Source organism: Dermacentor andersoni, chromosome 2 (assembly GCF_023375885.2).
Source record: "Dermacentor andersoni chromosome 2, qqDerAnde1_hic_scaffold, whole genome shotgun sequence".
NCBI classification, from domain to species: Eukaryota; Metazoa; Arthropoda; class Arachnida; order Ixodida; family Ixodidae; genus Dermacentor; species Dermacentor andersoni.
This window is the reverse complement of record NC_092815.1, coordinates 152,920,554-152,938,108: the sequence shown is the minus strand read 5'-3', so window position 1 is coordinate 152,938,108 and position 17,555 is coordinate 152,920,554. Positions and strand designations below refer to the sequence as shown.

Genomic DNA, 17,555 nt, shown 5'->3' with positions numbered 1-17,555 from the left:
AATTCCCGCCAGCAGTTCTTTTTTTTATACGGTGCCCACGGAAGCGCGTCAACTGCAATGCAATAGCTCTCTGAGGTCGCTATAAATCTGAACCGCGCTGGTTGGTCTCAGGGCTATACAGATTCGTTGCCCGCCATGTGTATTTCTTCATCACGAATGCGCACGTACACAAAGTTGGTACAACAACCGGACATGCCGCTCAGTATGACATGCGTAAATAGAATACGTGAACGCGTTCATGGCCTCTTCGTATCTCAAGTCGCTTTACATATGGGTGGTCACACTGTGCGCAAGTTGTGCATCCGCTGTCGCCGAGGGTAAATCGAAACGCCAAGACATTTCTTTTATTTTTGCTCTTGAAAAAGCGCCTCCATTGACAGGGTTTGTCGTCCGTCAGGAAATGCCTTCCTGACAGTCGCGTGTAAATATTAATCCCCGGTGTGGCTACGCATCCTGGTCACGTGTATAAATAGCGTAGTTGCTCGCTCGTCTGACGCAGAGTCAGTGGTTCCCGAGTTCGTCGCGATGGCTGTCATGCTCGTTCCTTCACTGCTTCTGGTCCTCAGCGCCTCGGCTGTTCACGGGAGGGAGTCGTCGGTCAGTATGAGTGTGTTTTCAGCTGTGTGCGTGCATCAACTTTGCTGAAACATCGCGTGATCATGTTTGGCTTCCTAACGCTTGCACCTTCGCGGGTCGCTTCTTGATAATTTTTTATATTCTTGATGATTCTTGATAATCAAACGAGGCTCTTCGTCACTCGTCTATGTAGGGATGCAACACATCTAAGACATCCATTGAACGCTTTACGTTAATAGCTGGTGAAATTACGCTCTCCGCTTGGTTACCGTGACCAGGCGGCGCGAAATCTCCCATCTTGAAGGCCATGCTCTGCGCGATTTCTTTAAATCACAAAAACTGCCCGCCGCGCCGTAGCTGTTAAGGCTAAACCCCATGAGCGCGATTCTGTGCGCGACAGCGACGAGCGACGGCTTCGAGCGACGGATCGGACCGCGTCAACAGATCGTTCGGTCTTGTCGCGCGATCGCTCGGTTCTGCAAATCTAGAATTCGTCGCTCGTCGCCCGGAAGTGCTATGAGCGACTAGCCAATAGCGTGAAGCCGGATCTGGATGTACATAACTCAAGTACTTCCGATTGTCGCAGGGAACGAGCAAACGATTGAATTTTTATACGTGCAAGGATAAGAACCTACTGCAAGACTTTCAGAAACATTTTATGCTGCTTTTTACAGTAAAACACATCAACTTAAGTTAATAAAGCACGCGTCAAGCTAATTTCGGCACCTATATTGCTGCTTTCATACCGGCAACACTGGGGAGACGTCGCTCGAAGTCAACGCTCGCATGGGGTATGACTTGTAGGCGACGAGCGAACGCGACAGCCATCTCCATCGCGTCGCTTGCCGCTGTCGCGTGCAACATCGCTTGCATGGGGTTTATACTTTAACGCGACAGAGCTCGTGGCGCAGAAAATTCAACATACGGTGTCAGACGTCACTCGGCAAAATAAGGTTTTTGAACCCAGGCCCTACTCGTAACTTAAGAAATTCACCGAAATAATTGAATTCCTCACGCTTAAATACGTTAAAAAAAAGTAAAATTTATATACACACAACCTACAGGCAGGATAGCTCACGGTCTTTAATTTGACTATACGAGAAAACATCATTCTGTTACGTGAAAACAGCATTTATACCATTGACAAATCAACCCCGGCGTTCGCCATTAGTGCGCGCCGGCACCCGGCTATCTTGGGGGCTACGGAGCGGCGCGGCGCCCTGTTCTTTATAATACCTCATAGTGACGCTCGCCTCCGCCGCATCGCGGCTCATACAAGACGCGGCGTTTCTACGAGAAAGATCGCCTCCGTGCATAGGGTTCGCGGCCAGCGCTTCCCCGCAAACATTACGACTACATACGCTCCAGTTGCCGGGAAGCGTGAGAAGCAGTCAGGGATCTTGGAATGCTATCGCGTTCCACTCTTAAAGGCGAAGCTTAAGCGTCCGCCAAATTTTTAACGGCTGCGGATGCACTTCACCTCAACTCATTCCTTCACCCATACAACATTGGAACGTTATGGAGGAGTCGGTGATATACTTGTTGCGAACATTTTCCGACACCAGACGAAAAAAAAAAGGTATCGATCAGCACGCTTCCGCCTTTGCGAATGACCAGTGCTGCTCAGAGGACGTTATCGCTGACATCTCGCACATATTTCGTGGCGTACCAGACGTGCACTGTGAGCGCAAAGTATGCTCTTGCGCTTAAAATAGAAAGAGCAGCGTATCCATTCGTTTTCTTGTACACATGTGTTTCAGGATGACGCGGAAGCTCTGCAACAGGCATTCGCAATAATGAAACACCCTGTCGCCTACTTCACCTCGGTCGACTTCCCCAGCGAGCGGTGCCTGAGAGCCGATCTTAAAGAGTTAAATGACCACCGAGCCGTCTACGTTTTTCATTACCAGAGCCAAGATGGCCAATCCGGGTGCGTAGCTCAAGCTTATTTGTTTGTTTTGATGACATTGAGAATGATGACGTTCACCGCCGGTATTCCTGGGGCATTTGACTAATACACTCCAGTTGCGCAGGCAAAGTTGGGGACGAATGTCAAAATTTTTGAATACGCATCGAATACAAGCAGTAATTAAGTGTCGAATATGGAATGGGATAGAAAATCGAAGTCAAATGCAGACAGTGGCAGTTATATTTATTCCGCCCTAATTATAGGTACGACGTCTGTACTGACAAGTACAAAAAATAAAGACACATACACAGACATAATAAATGCTTGGTGGAAACTGAAGTCCTACAATTACTTTCTTTTTCCGCAACCTGTGTGCCGTATATACATGTGAAATGGGCTTAAAAAACAGAACTGCTAAATGATTAGACAGCCAAAACCATAAATGACAAAAAAAAAAAAACCGCAGGTTGGCTTCTGCGGCAAAACCTAAAATAGGGCTTGCATTTTGTTCCCGCATTCTTGCAAAAATTATTTTCACTGTTTCATTATTCATAATTTGCCATACTTTGTTTAGCAGACAAAGAAGAGTAAACATACTTGAACAGTCGTTTCCTGCGAAATATTTGGTAATTTATGAATAATTGAAAACACTGAATAGTTCGTCTTCAAATACAAATACGAATAGTTAGTGTGAAATATTCGATTCGTATTCGACACTTCGAATATTCGCCCGCCCCGATTGGTAACTCTGAGCGGGCGTACTTCGTCACAACGAATTTCGCGTTCGCGCTGTTACACGGGAGAGGGGAGTGCGACTTGGAATCGATGGCAGCGTAGATGACTGATAAGCCAGCACATTGTATATTTCCTACTTTACGCAATATTAGCCAACTAAGGCAAGACGGCATTGCATCCGATATACGCGAGCTACGTCCATCAAGTTTGGGAGCGAAGTGGAGAAGCGTCGGTGGTTTTTATTAGCGGTTTTTAGTACAAAGGGCACCGAGACGCTTAAAACATTTGAAATCCCCCCTCCCCCCCCCCCAAAAAAAAGGAACATGGTTTGGGAATTACTGCGAACCCTGAATTCAATATAAAGTTTTTTTTATTCTCGAACATTTCCTGTTGAAGCCACACATACTGTTATGCCGTAGTCGGACAGGCATATCTCGTGACACTCTTGAGTGAGTGCACTTGGCCGGAGCGAGTTGAGCGTAGTGCGTTGGAACGGTGGGCGTAGTGTGCGTTGGAATCTATGGCGGCGTAGATGAGGAGTGTTGCTACTGAAGTGTCACTTTGGCGGAGCGTACGACAAGTTGTCAGTTGGGATTGATCGCAGTGTCGATCGGGAAACCAGCCAGCCCCTTATATATCCGTAATTTTAACCAGTAATTGCAAAATAACAGGAACACGATCAGTTGTCACGAGTGAAGACAAGACGACATTACACTCAACAACCCCCTCTGAAGCGATTCTCTGTGCGTTTGGGAGTACTGACAGTGGCGAAGCGTGGGCGCCTAAAGAAGAAAAAAAAAACGGCCGTGGCTTAGCTTGGTTAAGCCTGGTGATTGCGAAGCAATAGTGTGTTATTCTCGGATCAGCTGGTAGTAATTGAGTAAATATACTCAGTAATGCCTGAGAGGAGCGGGAGTTAGGCCGCCGTTGGTGGCTACCGCCTCGCCTCGCGACGGCGTGAGATGGGGCCCCGTTTTTACACAGCTGGTGTGACGTCACACCGACCGTAGCGCCCCTGGTGAGAGGAGCGGGAGTTAGGCCGCCGTTGGTGGCTACCGCCTCGCCTCGCGACGGCGTGAGATGGGGCCCCGTTTTTACGCAGCTGGTGTGACGTCACTCTAGGTCACGTGGTGTGACGTCACGCAGCGAGGTCACGCTAAAGGTCAATGGTGCCTACCACCGCCTCGCCACGGAACGGGCTGAAGTGCGACCTAAAGTAGTATTGCTTCGCAATAAAAACATATCATGCATTAAGTGCCATGGGAAAGAATGGCTGCTTTCATAAATAGGGTGCTATAAACACACACACACGCACACATTTGTAAGCACGTGTGTTGTACAGCGACTAGCAGTGGTGGTGGTGAAAAACTTTTAATCAATAAAGGGAGAGTCCAGTGGAGTCCTTAGTCATGGACCCTACTGGACGAGGCCGCTACCCGCGCCCGTTGGACTAGAGCCCTTTGAGACTCCAGCGCCGAGCAATTGGGTAGCGCTGCTTCCCATGCCTCTCTAGTGGGGGAAGGCTTAGGGAGAAGGGAAGGATTCATGTGACATGCCCACACAATGTGAAAGTTATCGGAGACTTCCCTACAGTGAGAGCCTTGCCCATCAACTTGCGGGTCAAAATGTTTCGCTATTTTCAGGACACAACAGGGTGTTCGTCTGCAGGCGCCTCAAGGTTCGTTCATCGGCCTTACTCAGGCCCTTAGTAGGGACTGGGAAAAGCCGATGACGTTCCCAATAGCCTGCCAGAATTTCTCTGAACCGCAGAAGCGGTTGTCTAATCTCTGGGCCGGAAGAGTCTGGTTGAGGTGTCCGGTGGGTAAGTGCACAAGCGGCCGCATCCGGAGTCTCGTTACCTCTAACCTCATTACCTCTGTGGCCCGGAGTCCAAATGATGCGTTTGAGTGAGGTTGCGCGGGAGTGGAAGAACCCAGAACTTGTGACGCCACAGCTCCGGGAGCCTGCATGTCTCCTCTGGAATGCATTCGTGTTACACGTGCAAGCGGTATAGCATGCGGCGCCCGGACCCTGTCTGCGAGAGTCGCGTGTGTTGGTTCACAAGGTGGGCCTCCTTCAACTCCTGGTAGGAGTTGAGCACCCCTAGAGCCGACAACATAGCGTTGTAGGTATCATCCGGGAGGTCCAAAGCTTGCCTTGCAGCCTTCCTAATGCTGGCGTCGATGCGTTCGTCATGTTGCTTTGTAGTGCGAAGGTAGAGTACGAAGTGTAGAATCCTGCAGGTTACGAAGGCTTGGGTGAGCCGAAGCGCATCCCTGCACCGCAACCCGCCGCGTTTGTTGAAAACGCGATGGATCATAAGTCCGACCTGTTCACCTACGCGTTTGAGTTTGTCTATCCTGGATGCTAGGCTGAGTCTGTGATGGATGAACAGGTCCAGGATCCGGATCTCCTCGACCTCTCTGATAGGACCTTCCGTTAGAGAGAGACGCGAACTCGTGTTGTCTTTGGGATTGGTTCTGACGTGAAGAAGTTCCGATTTCGAAGGAGCACATTGGAGCACTCGATAGCATAGTTATCGATTATGGAAGAGGCCCGCTGGAGGCGCTCCTCCATTTCCCCAAGGCTCCCTTCGGTTGTCCAAATTGTTAATTCATCCGCGTAGAGTGCGTGATGGATGCCTTTCACCCGGGCCGATTGTTCTGGAAGCTGCATCATGGCAATGTCGAAAAGGAGCGGCGACAAGACCGCGCCTTGGGAGTGCCCCGTGTGCCCATGGGGTATGGGCCGTATTCGTTATCCTCGACTTTAAGGAGGTCCTGACGCTTCGAGAGGAAGTCTCTTACGTAGGCGAATGCCTTGTGCCCGCTACCCGTGGTGCTCAGGTTTGCCAGGATGCTGCCGTAACGGACGTTGTCAAAGACCCCCTTAAGATCGAGGGCAAGGATGGCCTTGTCGTTGTGGCGCATGACCGTAGGTCGTATTAGGTCGCGGTGTAGTTGCAGGAGGACGTCCTGTGGCGAGATATGATGGCGGTACCCAAACATAGTGTCTGCAAAGAGGCCTTTAGCCTCCATGTACAGAGAGAGGCGATCCCGAACCATCTTCTCCATAAGTTTTCCCGCACACGAAGTCAGTGAGATGGGCCTCAGGTTGTCGGTGTTCACGGTCTTGCCTGTCTTAGGAATGAACGTGAACAAGGAGGTCTTCCAATGGGGAGGGAGTGGACGCCCGTCCCTAATCTGATTAATGCACTATAGCAAGTGGAGGCATGCTGAGTCCGGAAGATTCGCCAATAGTTTCACTGTTATGCACTCTCGGCCCGGAGCCGTACCTCTGCGCATCTTAGCTAAAGCCGTCCTAAGGTCGTGGAACATAAAAGAGGCATCAACATCTGGATAAGACTTGCCCGCGTACTCGTACTCGGGTCCAGTCGGGTCCTCTATGCGACAGAGATACCTGTAACACAGCTTGTCCGCGAGTTGAGCTGTCGTGCCTTGATACCCATGCAAAGCCCGCAGGAGTTGTCGTTGCGTTTCGGCTCTCGTCTGAGTGGGGTCAATGAGGCTGCGAAGAAGGCGCCACGTCCCTCTCGAGCTTATCTGACGCGCTGCCGAATTGCGTTTTTCCATCCAATTTGAGTCTGTGAGATGGACAGCATGCGCTGCGGCTTGCTCAGTGAGTTCGATAATGCGAGCCGTAGCTTGCGATTGAGCTTTTGCTTCTTCCACCGTTTGGTAAGACTCCGGCGCGCCTCCCACAGGTGCGGTAGGGGATTGTCCACTGCCGGGGTGTCTTCGGAAGTCTGAAGTGTCGTAACGTGTTGTTGCTGTATTGTGTAGAGTTGCTTTGCCCGGTCCGCATAGCCTCATTTGGCCTTGCCCCACTTTTTGCGAACTGTCTTCGCCAGAAGAGTGATCCGGAGAAGGTAGTGATCGCTACCAAGAGGATTCCCCAGGTTCTCCCAGGCGGCATCTTTAGCGTTATTAGCGAGAGATACGTTAGGGCACGTGTCACGGGTTACCGAACTGCCCACGCGTGTGGGACATGCAGGATCCGTGAGCAGCGTAATACGAAGTGTGGAAATTTACTGCACCAGTTTGCGTCCTCTGGTCTTCTCAAAGTGGTATCCCCAATGAAAGCTGGGAGCATTTAAGTTCCCAACAATCACGAGAGGCTCTTTGTCAGCCGACTTCAGCGCGTGGTAGTGGATTTCGTTGAAAGTTACGAACTGCTTGTACTGGGGGTAATAAATGTTAAGAATGTATATTGACGGGTCTTTACTTGTCCGGACTTGCCCGGCATAGAGGTAGAGTTCCTGTTGGTGGGCGGCGCCTGCTTGGGAGCTGACTTACGCATGGCGTTGGTGGGGAGAGTCTCCGGTTTGATCGGCTTCCGGCACTTGCCGATACAGCCGGCAGCACCGGTGAGGCGGTTGCCCCCGCAGAGGGGGCAGCGAGGGGTGCACTCATGTTCAGCAGGGCTCTGGGAAGTGGTAGCCACTTGAGAGCCACAGCGGCCGCAGCGTCCCGACTGTGGTTTCGGGCAGATGTCAGCCCGGTGCCCTACCGTGCCACAGCAGTCACAGGCGGGGATCGTCTTCTTATACAGTATCACAGGGATGCCCTGATCGCTGCAGTATATTTGACAGGGCACCCTCTTCCCTTCGAAGGTAACCACTGGGACGTCAGTGTCGCCCAGTTTTCTCACGGAGAGAATCTTGCCCTGCTTCCACCTCAGCTTTTGCTTGAGGGAGACCGATGTATTGTTGGGGTCAATGTTGATGACCACCTTGCAGACGTCGCCCGAGGCTTTGTCGTGTTCACAAAACGGGAGCTGGCGGTCCCCGACCACCAGCATGACGACCCCGAGTAGCCTCTCGGCGGCGGGCATTGAGTTTAGTCCACACACTAACACATCTTGATTTTACACGGGCCATGCAGAGAGGTCCACCTCTTCACAGTCACGCATGAGGTTGCACACCGCAACTCCGACTTGGCCTGGAACGAAGGACGCCTTCAGATCCAGTGTTGTGCGTGGTTTGAGCACCACGATGAGTTCGTCGCTCCCGAAGCGCGGCTTCTGCTTGCGTCGCCATATCCAGGACCATGCATCGTCCAAAAATTCTTCTTAGGATGGTGGAAGGTCCTCGAGTTGAGCAGTATCCACGCGTACGATTTGCATAGAAGCAGGATTGTAGCCAGTCACAGTTTTCGGAGTCGCCATCACTGGGTGGCTCCGAAAGGGCGGCACCATATCCCGGGAGCCATCGGGATATGGTGGCTAGAAGTTGTAACCGCCGTTACGCTTATCGTAGCCTAAGTTGTAGCCTCACCGCCGTTACGCTTATTGACGCGGCGGTCTGCGAAATATTCAAACTCTCAGAAGTTAGTCAAGAATGGACCCACCTTAATGAATGTGGTGTCAGTTTGTGCCACTCAACTTGACAGAGACGATGGCACCAAAATTTTCGAGGTCCGGGTTAACTGAATGACCGCAATTAGAGACGATCGTTAGCGGAGCCGAGGTGAAGCGCGTTCGTTGCCGACGACGCGCGCCGCGTTCCGACGGGCGGCGGGCTGCTGCTCGAGGAAAACAAGTGCAATGGGTGAATCAGTCGGCACAGCTCACATCGGTTACTTTAAGCAAAGTCTGGAAAATAACGCTGGTATATATTTAGAAACTGCGCTGAGAGAAAACTGAGGAGCATATCAAGAAATTCATTTTAACTGTATTAACGTCACCGAGCATCACGAGCCAAGACACGACAACGTCGCATCAAAAGCGAGCAGAAAAAAGAATGGCAGTTTTCATTGCAGATCGCACGGTCGCTCATGAAATTTTATATCCCAGAAACCTGGTACTGGAATTAGTGCTGACCCTGCATCGAGTATGTTATATTGCTTTGTTGCATTTAAAACACTGCTATCGAGTCTACACATCTCCTCACTGCAAAATGAGTTCGCCGAACGCACTCACCGGCAAGTGCGCTCCGCAGGAAATGTCACTAAGCCTTTTCGTCTCTCAGCCTGTGATTGATACTAACGGCCAAGTACACTCGCTCAAAGTAACGCGAAATGTTCCCGGGTGACACGTGTATGAATGTGTTACAGTGCGGAAAGCCAGGCTTCCTATTTATCTGTCAACCAAACCCCCCCCCCCCCCCCCGCGTCTGACAGGGGTATACGTTGATGAAACTAAATTGACATGAGAAGTAAAATGTGACGTGCAAGGGCTAAACGGTGAAAGTTGCGCAAGCAAGCTTCAAGACGCACGATACACAGATGCCGAGCTGGCATTTAGATATATCTTGAATCTTGAATAACGATACTTTCGTAGGGTACTCTTACACTGCTGGCATGATATATTTGTGGATGGCGTGGCTGGATAATCGCAGTAATCACGTTAGAGGCTAACACAAGCGATGACAAGATGGCCCCAAAATGATATAGAATCAGCGAGTGTAGAAACATTTCTGATACACTGTTACTATAGGTTAATAATTAGTTATGCGACTTAATATTCCTAAGCACACTGAAACAAAGAAAAGAAGGGGAAAAAAGGAAAAAGAAAATAGCGCAGCATTGCTCAACAGTGGTGGCAGACATGGCCTATGGACAGCCCTGTCGTCAAAGCAAGGGCAAAAATGCCGTGCTGTTACTTCGTCATACCAGATGAAAGTAGTTGTTTTAGATGAGTTGTATGAAATTCAACGTCAAAAGAAAACGAAAGAAAGAAAAAAAGAAAATAAGCAAGAATTTAGATTTCAACGGAAGGAATAAATGATGCTCGCTTACTTGCGTCACATTGCGGCGCGTGCAGGCAGCTAATTTCTGTTTGTTCCTTTTGTATGTTTATTTATCTTTTTTCTGTCCCTAATTTGTTTTTCGCAAGTCGCGTTCAAAACATCTTGCCGCGCAAGGCCGTTGCGTCTACCATACATTCGGTAAAAACAAGTGGTACGTGCTTGAATGTGGTTAATGTTTCATAAATGGTAACCATGGCCGAACGTTGGCTATGAAATTCAGCAATAAATTGATGTCCTCCTGCGTTTGACGATATCAATTATGCATGCGTTATAGCGGTTACACTATTTTTGAGATGAATAAATAAAATATAGGGTTGCACAGGAGGATTGTGCAAAGTTAGCTGCGCTTTATTTATATATGTAACCAACAAAACGGCATGTCGTTATGTGGAGATCGAGGATATCTGTGGAAGGCGGAATTCGCGATTTGGCATGACTTTTGTCGTTTATCTTTGTTTTTTTCTTTTTCCTTCTTTGTTATGTGCATGCGGACTGCCTGAGATATTCCTTCCAGCAACCCAGCTTAACTCTGTAACGCTAAATCTATCCTATATGCTAAAGTAAGTTTGATATCTCACAATGCTGATTGAAGCGCGGGAACCTTAATGCAATGCTCATAGTTACGTTATATGCTGGAGTAAAATTTGAGGAGTGGAAACTTTAGCAAATCAATTGATAAATAATTAATTAATTTATACAGTAAACTTATTACATTTCCAAAAAGTGCATTTTGTTGTTTTTTCCCCTACAAATGCACTGTCCGTAGCCAGAAATCAATGTCAAACAATTTGTTCGAATTTCTGTTGACGTTTAAGTGAGTTTCGGCATCACAGGATTAAAGGCAAGTAAATGATATGAAATTTGGGCGAGTTCGTAGGAGTTCATGGCTTCATTTCGTGGTTTGCGCCACAAACACCCGGTTAAAAAAAAATTGAATGCACGAATGACACGAGCGCAAACTCTCACCTGGCGTACTTCCTATCTCACAAAATAGGCATTTGGGCCATTCCTTAATAAAACCATTTTTATCGTCAATGAAAGTCACGGTGGTCTATAATTATAACATTTTTCAAGCTCTACCTGTAGCACACAACGAAGGCAGCTGTTTAACAAAGCTGAGGACTTGGTGCAAGGTCGCCATATGTAGTGTGCCATATGCCGTTAACCTACGGAAAGTCGTGCGTTGGCCGAAACGTCACTTGTCCTCGTCTAACTCGCCAAATCACCCGCGTAGTTGTTGCCGCAGATCGATGTTCACGGACACCTGCATGTTGTCGAGAGAGGGACACTGAATTGGCGGGAAAATTATAGGGGGGTTGATTAATTAAAAGGTGCGAGATGGCCGTCTCAATCAGCCGGCTATTTTACCCGCCATGGTTGCTTAGCAGATGTTGCGCTGTTAAGGACGAGGTCGCGGGATCAAATCCCGACCGCGGTGGTCGCATTTCGATGCGGGTGGAATGCGAAAACGGCCCTGTCCCGCGACTTGGGGGCCCGTTGAAGATAGCCTAATGGTCAAAATGAGGAATCCTGAAGCCCCCCACTATGGCGTGCCCCATAATCAGATCGCGGTTTTGGCACGTAAAACACCGGAATTCAATTCAGCCGTCTTTTCTTTTCTTCCTTACCAGTGGGTATACACGTGACTACTGCATTAATGTCTCTGCAACCGAATCTGGAAAATTCCCCTTCGGTCCCTGTGACGGTAAGGCTATGCACTGAAGGGTGCACTTTCTTTTTTAAATCGATCAGTATCTTGGAAACTCGTTTCCGTGTTTCCCCATCGTAACATGTACAGTCCAGAGCAAGAATTTGGAGACCAATAGAGCCACATTTTTTTCTCTTCTTCTTGGCAGCTACAGTGGGCATCAAGCTTTAGAAAATTGTGAAGTAACTCGATCGAAAGGGCTGTTAACATGAATAAAATGACGTTGTGATAGTGGCTGCGAATATGCCACGGTCAACCAGACGCACGCGACACGTTGAAAAATTATGCGCACTCTTATGTCTGGAATTGTGCCCGTGCGTGCAAGGGCACCTCGCCTACTCGAGAGAGCTGAAAAACGAACTACTGTTTGCAACACCAACTTTGTGTTCTGCAGTATAACAGCGCGCGATGAGTGGCGTCGACAGCTTGCGTGCGAGATTCGGAAGCACGGGAGATGCCATGTGAACTATAGCGCCGGCCTGCTTACGGTAGGCATGGCTTTGGTTACAGAATGGAAAAGAACACACCTTCATTTCTTAGTCGGCACGTACTGTTTTAATAATACCTCCTCGGTCAATTTCCACCAGAACGTTGGTTGCCAGGCATGATAATTTTAGAACACGTTTGAACAGAACAAGTTTAACGTGTTTGCACGAAGAAATAGTTGACTTCGTCCATTCGCCATAGTTGGCCGACTCGAATACGCAGCTTTCTTTCATATCCTAGTTTGATCATGGGTGCCAAATTCCGAGTTCGTCGCCAAGCGCTCACTGGTAACACCTTCCGAACGCACACGTGATGACATCAAGTCCTTTCTGTTTGTGCTGGAAATACAAAGCGGACGCTTCTCTGCTATCGCAGCGGTGGTGTCCACGAAATCGCCGCGGCTGAAGGTGCAATTATTTATTTGTTGATTTATTATCATACCCTCAGGGCCCAATGGGCATTACAGAGGGGGTGGGTAAATTGTTTGCAAACAAAAAAAACATTCAAGCCTATAAGGACAAGGATAAGATAAACAGACAGTAACAGCAGCAAAATAAAAAGAAAAAGAAAACAGCAAAATTCGAGTCATTTTAAAAGATGATCTGTTACAGCGATCTTGAATGATGATGCATCGGCTAAGGTGGCGATAGAAGAGGGAAGGCGGTTCCGCTCAGAACAAGTTTTCGGCATAAAAGAATGCGGGAACATGTCAGTGCGACAAAGAGGAACAGCTACCTTATTGCTGCGATCTATACGGGAGGATAAATACAGTGGCTGCGAAATGAGTTGCTGATTCAATGAACGGTGATGGAACACTTTGTGGAATAAACAAAGGCGTGAGATCTTGCTCCGAGTTTGAAGGTTAGAAAGGTTAAGTGACGATTTAATCTGCGAGAGACTAGCGGTACGTGAATAGTTCGACATAATAAAACGGGCTACAGCACCGGAATGCAGCAGACTGGTAGCTCGTTGACCTTCTGACATCGCAGAAATCCCAGAGAGAAGACGTTAGAATCGCACTAATTCGCAATTAAACTGCTGCCTTTGCAAGCTGCCGCTGGGAGGAAACGGAATCCGCACATACCAGTGCGAGGAGGAAAGCAGCGCGGCGCACTGGCTCGAGGCTACGCTCCTCCTCGCTGATAAAACGGTCGATACGGTTGGTCTAATCGTTTTGTACTTAGAAGTTGATCATGACCCGTTACGATGAGTACTTCTTACCTCAAGGCGAAGCCTTGCATAGTTACGCGGTGTTCCTGACCCATCTTGTGATTAAAGGAGCCGTGTGCACTTGGAGGCTTCGTCCAGGATAACACGGCCCGGGTTTCAGGAAGTCTTCATGGGTCCAAGACCGGGGAGCCGTACATTGCTCGAGAGCCACATACGACCCGCGATCTGCTATTCGTTCACTGTTTATGTCTAGTACTTTATACGTACAATAGATTAGTGGAAGTTCACGTCCATGCAGCGTCCGCGCTTTCTTTGACGACAGTGTGGGCCCCACTGAGAGATGTGCGCTCCTGGTTTTTGTAGCGTGGTTTCATCGTTGTGCTTTCATGCATACACTGAAGTGTTTCTTTGCCTTTCAGACAGCGAATCGGCTGGCATGGCTCAGACGCTTTTCTTTGACGGCCACAGCTGTTTTGGCGGTCGATATCCGCTTTCCGGCACCGATCGTAAGTGAAGCACGTTCCCTCGTCTGTAGCGCGAAAGCGATTGTAGCTAGTGCGCTTCTGCGGATACGGCTTGTCGGCTGCCATAACAATAACCTGCATGATTCGTTTCATTATGGTTAGTCACTGTGTCACATGGAATGACCAGGGCATGCCTGGGGCTCGTAACAGATGGCAATGTTACACTAATACAGTAAAACTTCGTTAGAACGAAATTGGAGGGGTAGCGAAAATTCTCTGTTATCTCTATTACTTCGGTTTATCCATTATTTCCCTTCACTGCGATAGTATATTGTCACGTGGTGGTGACGTTGAAGAACACAATAGCAATACTGTGAACAACAAAACTAACTTTTATTGGGCGAACCTGTGCCCACAAAGCAGGCTGCACTAATAGCACAACGATAGCGGCGAACACTGTCGGCGATCGTCGAAAATGTGATCAGCGGGTCAAGCACGTCGACTTTTGTACAGCAGTCGTCGAATGTTCCAGAGTAATCGCTGGGACCCGCATGCCTTCCACAAAGTTCTACGCCATTCGCGTCGCGCATACATGCAATCAGATTACGCAAGGTTCGGCGACAACAGACAGGGGATAGAAGCATCGATAACATTCTAGAATCTTGCGATTCATGTAGACGTGTCCTGCGCTGAGCGATAACATTTCGTGGACGGTAAAAGCGCTCACCTGTAAAAGATAAACGAGTTCACGTGTCAATATGCCCAAGGAGTGCAGAACTTTAGACAAGTATAGAAAAACAAAACTTTGATGCCCGCAGAAGCACTGAACGGCCACGTATGCGTTGAAATTCCGATAAAACCCGTCATCGGCGTGCTGCGCACGTTTTGTGGCCCGATTTATGGTCGTCACAATCATGAGAAGCCAACAGAGAATCAAACCAAGGAAAGCACATGGGAGATTGTTACCTTGGTGTGATTGTCTCTTGGCTTCTCATGATTCTGTCAAGCAAAACTGGGGCCCCTCTGCTGTGTGTGGGAGTGTATTCGAGGCCGTTAGAGGTTACAGAGTTCGCCTGTTTGCGCTTGCATGTCTGTATAATTCGAGAATGTAGAGCCACGCTTTCTTTAGAATATTGTACACTTGCGTGTCCTGATGACATTCATTTCCTGGAATTGGGCGCCATGTGTTGAGAACTGTAATGACGATTAGCAAGTCGAAAGAAGAGTGACTTGTTGAAATGTTAGGAAAAGAGGATCCGCTGATTGTACTTGCAAAAGGGTGCCGATGCGGATGCGGAATCTCTGGGGACAGTTTAGTGTAACGAGAAAATGCACAATGCAGCGTTTTCGTTTTTTCTTCATGTAAGTGAATAAACACTTGGTACACAGTGCTCGTACACGTGCCATAGAGGAACTAAGGGCTGCCGTATCTGTACTTCACAGGCCATATATGAAAGCGCGACAAATCATTACTGGTTTCGTACAGGCCGCCTAACGCGGTACCTATATGTTCGAGTCATATTATCAGTCAGCCGAATTATAACTTCCAGTGCTCATTATCAAGATGCTGCAAAAGTTCGCCATTAAAGGCCAACTGCAAGAAAAATTTCTCTTTGGCTAAATTGGTCATAAATGATTTTGACAAAGCTAATTTGAATATATTCTAATCTTTAGCAGCCCTTAAAGTAACACAGAAGCAGGGAATGCAGGAACCTGGTGGTTAGTAGATATGACGCATACCCCAGACCGTGGCCTCCTCGAATTTCAGTACACAGTGGGCGGAGACCAGAGTTCTCAACGCTTTGTACTCTGCGTCATATCCGGCGAGCCGTAACGACCACTTTTTTTCTTCTGTTTTATAAACAGTTTCTACATAAAGAACGTATATTTTTGCGAGCTCTCCGGGACTCATGCGCTCGTAACTCACACAGTAGATTTTGCGAGGAGGCTGCTGTGCATCTACGGACACTGCATAAAACCGGGCTCTTCTGGCGGTACAAGATTTCGTTGTAGCTGGCGTTTGCACTTTCTGAAATAGTTTCGTCCCCAACACACAACCCCTTATTTCTTTGTTCTTCTGCAGAATGCATCCTTTGGGTAGAAGAAGAGTACAAGGATTCCGTGTCCGACGAGTGCCTGCAACGCTATGACCAGAAATGCGGGTCAAAGAAGTACAAACTTTACGACAGCGAGCAATGCCGCTAAAGCTGTTTGACAGCTCGTGCTCAGCACGCTTTGCGAAATGTCGCACAAACAGCTGCGATTTAGTCTGTTTCTGTAGGCTTGAAAATAAAATGATGTAGAATACGTCCGCGCTGCTTGTTCGTGCTCCTCGTCGCAGTTTAACAATGCTCACTGAATTAGGAGCACAAAATCCTTGAAAATGTCCCTTGGTGCCTTAGAACGGAAATAAACAAAGGTTCACGAGGCTCATTGAATGCTACGCGTACTCGCAAAAGTAACAATGCACCCGGAGGAAGCATGACCTCCGAGAGTACGCGCGCTGGCAGTGCAATCTCGGAGGCCTTCAATGAAGGTTCCCCGCTAATGTCGCTTTTTCACCCATATCGCTACATTTCAGGGGGTGCCGTCTATGGTTTATTTTTCCATTATTTCTACTTTTTTGCCATTAAAAGTTATAACATGTTTTTTTTTTTTCATATCTGAGCAGAATTTTGAAAAATCACCGGTGCCTTTTTGGGCTGAATTTATTCCAAAATATGGACATCACGTGCAGGAGTATTCGAAATGGATAATTTGTTCATTAATAAAATGTCACCAATTAACTTTTTAACGGGTCAGTTTTACGCCATTTTGGGATGTGAGAGTTGCAGCCGGTGTGTACGCAAATCGTACGTACTTTATTGAACGAAATTCTGAGGCTGGTACTATTTTTGCGATGTCCACTGCAAGGATACGCGACGAAATGTGTTGGCGTTCCTGTTGTGCCTGTCTAACGTTGCTTAACAAGAACTTTTGTGATAAAGGTTAGTGCAAGAAAGGCGATACAATAATGTAAATTTGACGGTGGTGCTCTCAAAATTAGTTCAGTGTGGACGCACTTCGTACCTTATTAGCTTGCCAGTGCCATCAATCGCAACGTGTGTTTTAACATACTTAGTTAAAACTTTCTTTAATGAAAATTTGCTCGTTAGCTCACCATTCATTTTGCTTTCTCTCGTAATTATTATCTTGTACAATTGCGCTATCTGCCAAAAGGTGATATTTAAAAGTCATATTCAGAGTAAAGGCAAAACCTGGATAAAACCATTTGTCTTCAGTATTCCAACGCATTCAATACTTAATGTAAGCTTGAGTATAGCGATTTGAAATAAGCTGTGTTATTGAGTAAACGCTGTTACGCACACTGTTTATATTTCGTCGCCCGCATCAAAATTTTCGCCACGTTCGTAAGGACTGACCATTCAGTCACGTGATTCACGGCACACAAACACGATCGCTTCGCAAATCACTTCTGTTTGGGTCGGTGGCACGTGGCCTGCTTTTTCCCAAGTACGAGAATCGCGTCGTGGACCTCCTAGTCGGCATACTGGGCAATGTGGGTTTATTACTTTGGCCAAGTCATTCACATTTATTTTCGTGACAAGGCAACTACACCACCGTTGCACACAAAAGCTAGGAATCCGTTTCCCAGTACCGACACAAGTGGGGAAAGAGCGACTCTTTCGCAGTGAACGTTTTCGTCAATGCGTCTCGTAAGACCCGTCGAAACCTGTG

General features: G+C 48.0%; 1 protein-coding gene across 1 annotated transcript; it reads left to right on the top strand.

The window, feature by feature from the left end:
• The first annotated feature begins 431 nt into the window (after positions 1-431).
• Positions 432-16,128, top strand: LOC126540586 (uncharacterized). The gene is made up of 5 exons (XM_050187425.3): positions 432-597; positions 2,337-2,506; positions 11,621-11,694; positions 13,773-13,859; positions 15,901-16,128. The coding sequence occupies exons 1-5, from the start codon at positions 526-528 to the stop codon at positions 16,020-16,022; spliced, it is 525 nt and encodes a 174-aa protein (XP_050043382.2). The 5' UTR covers positions 432-525; the 3' UTR covers positions 16,023-16,128.
• Positions 16,129-17,555: the final 1,427 nt, after the last annotated feature.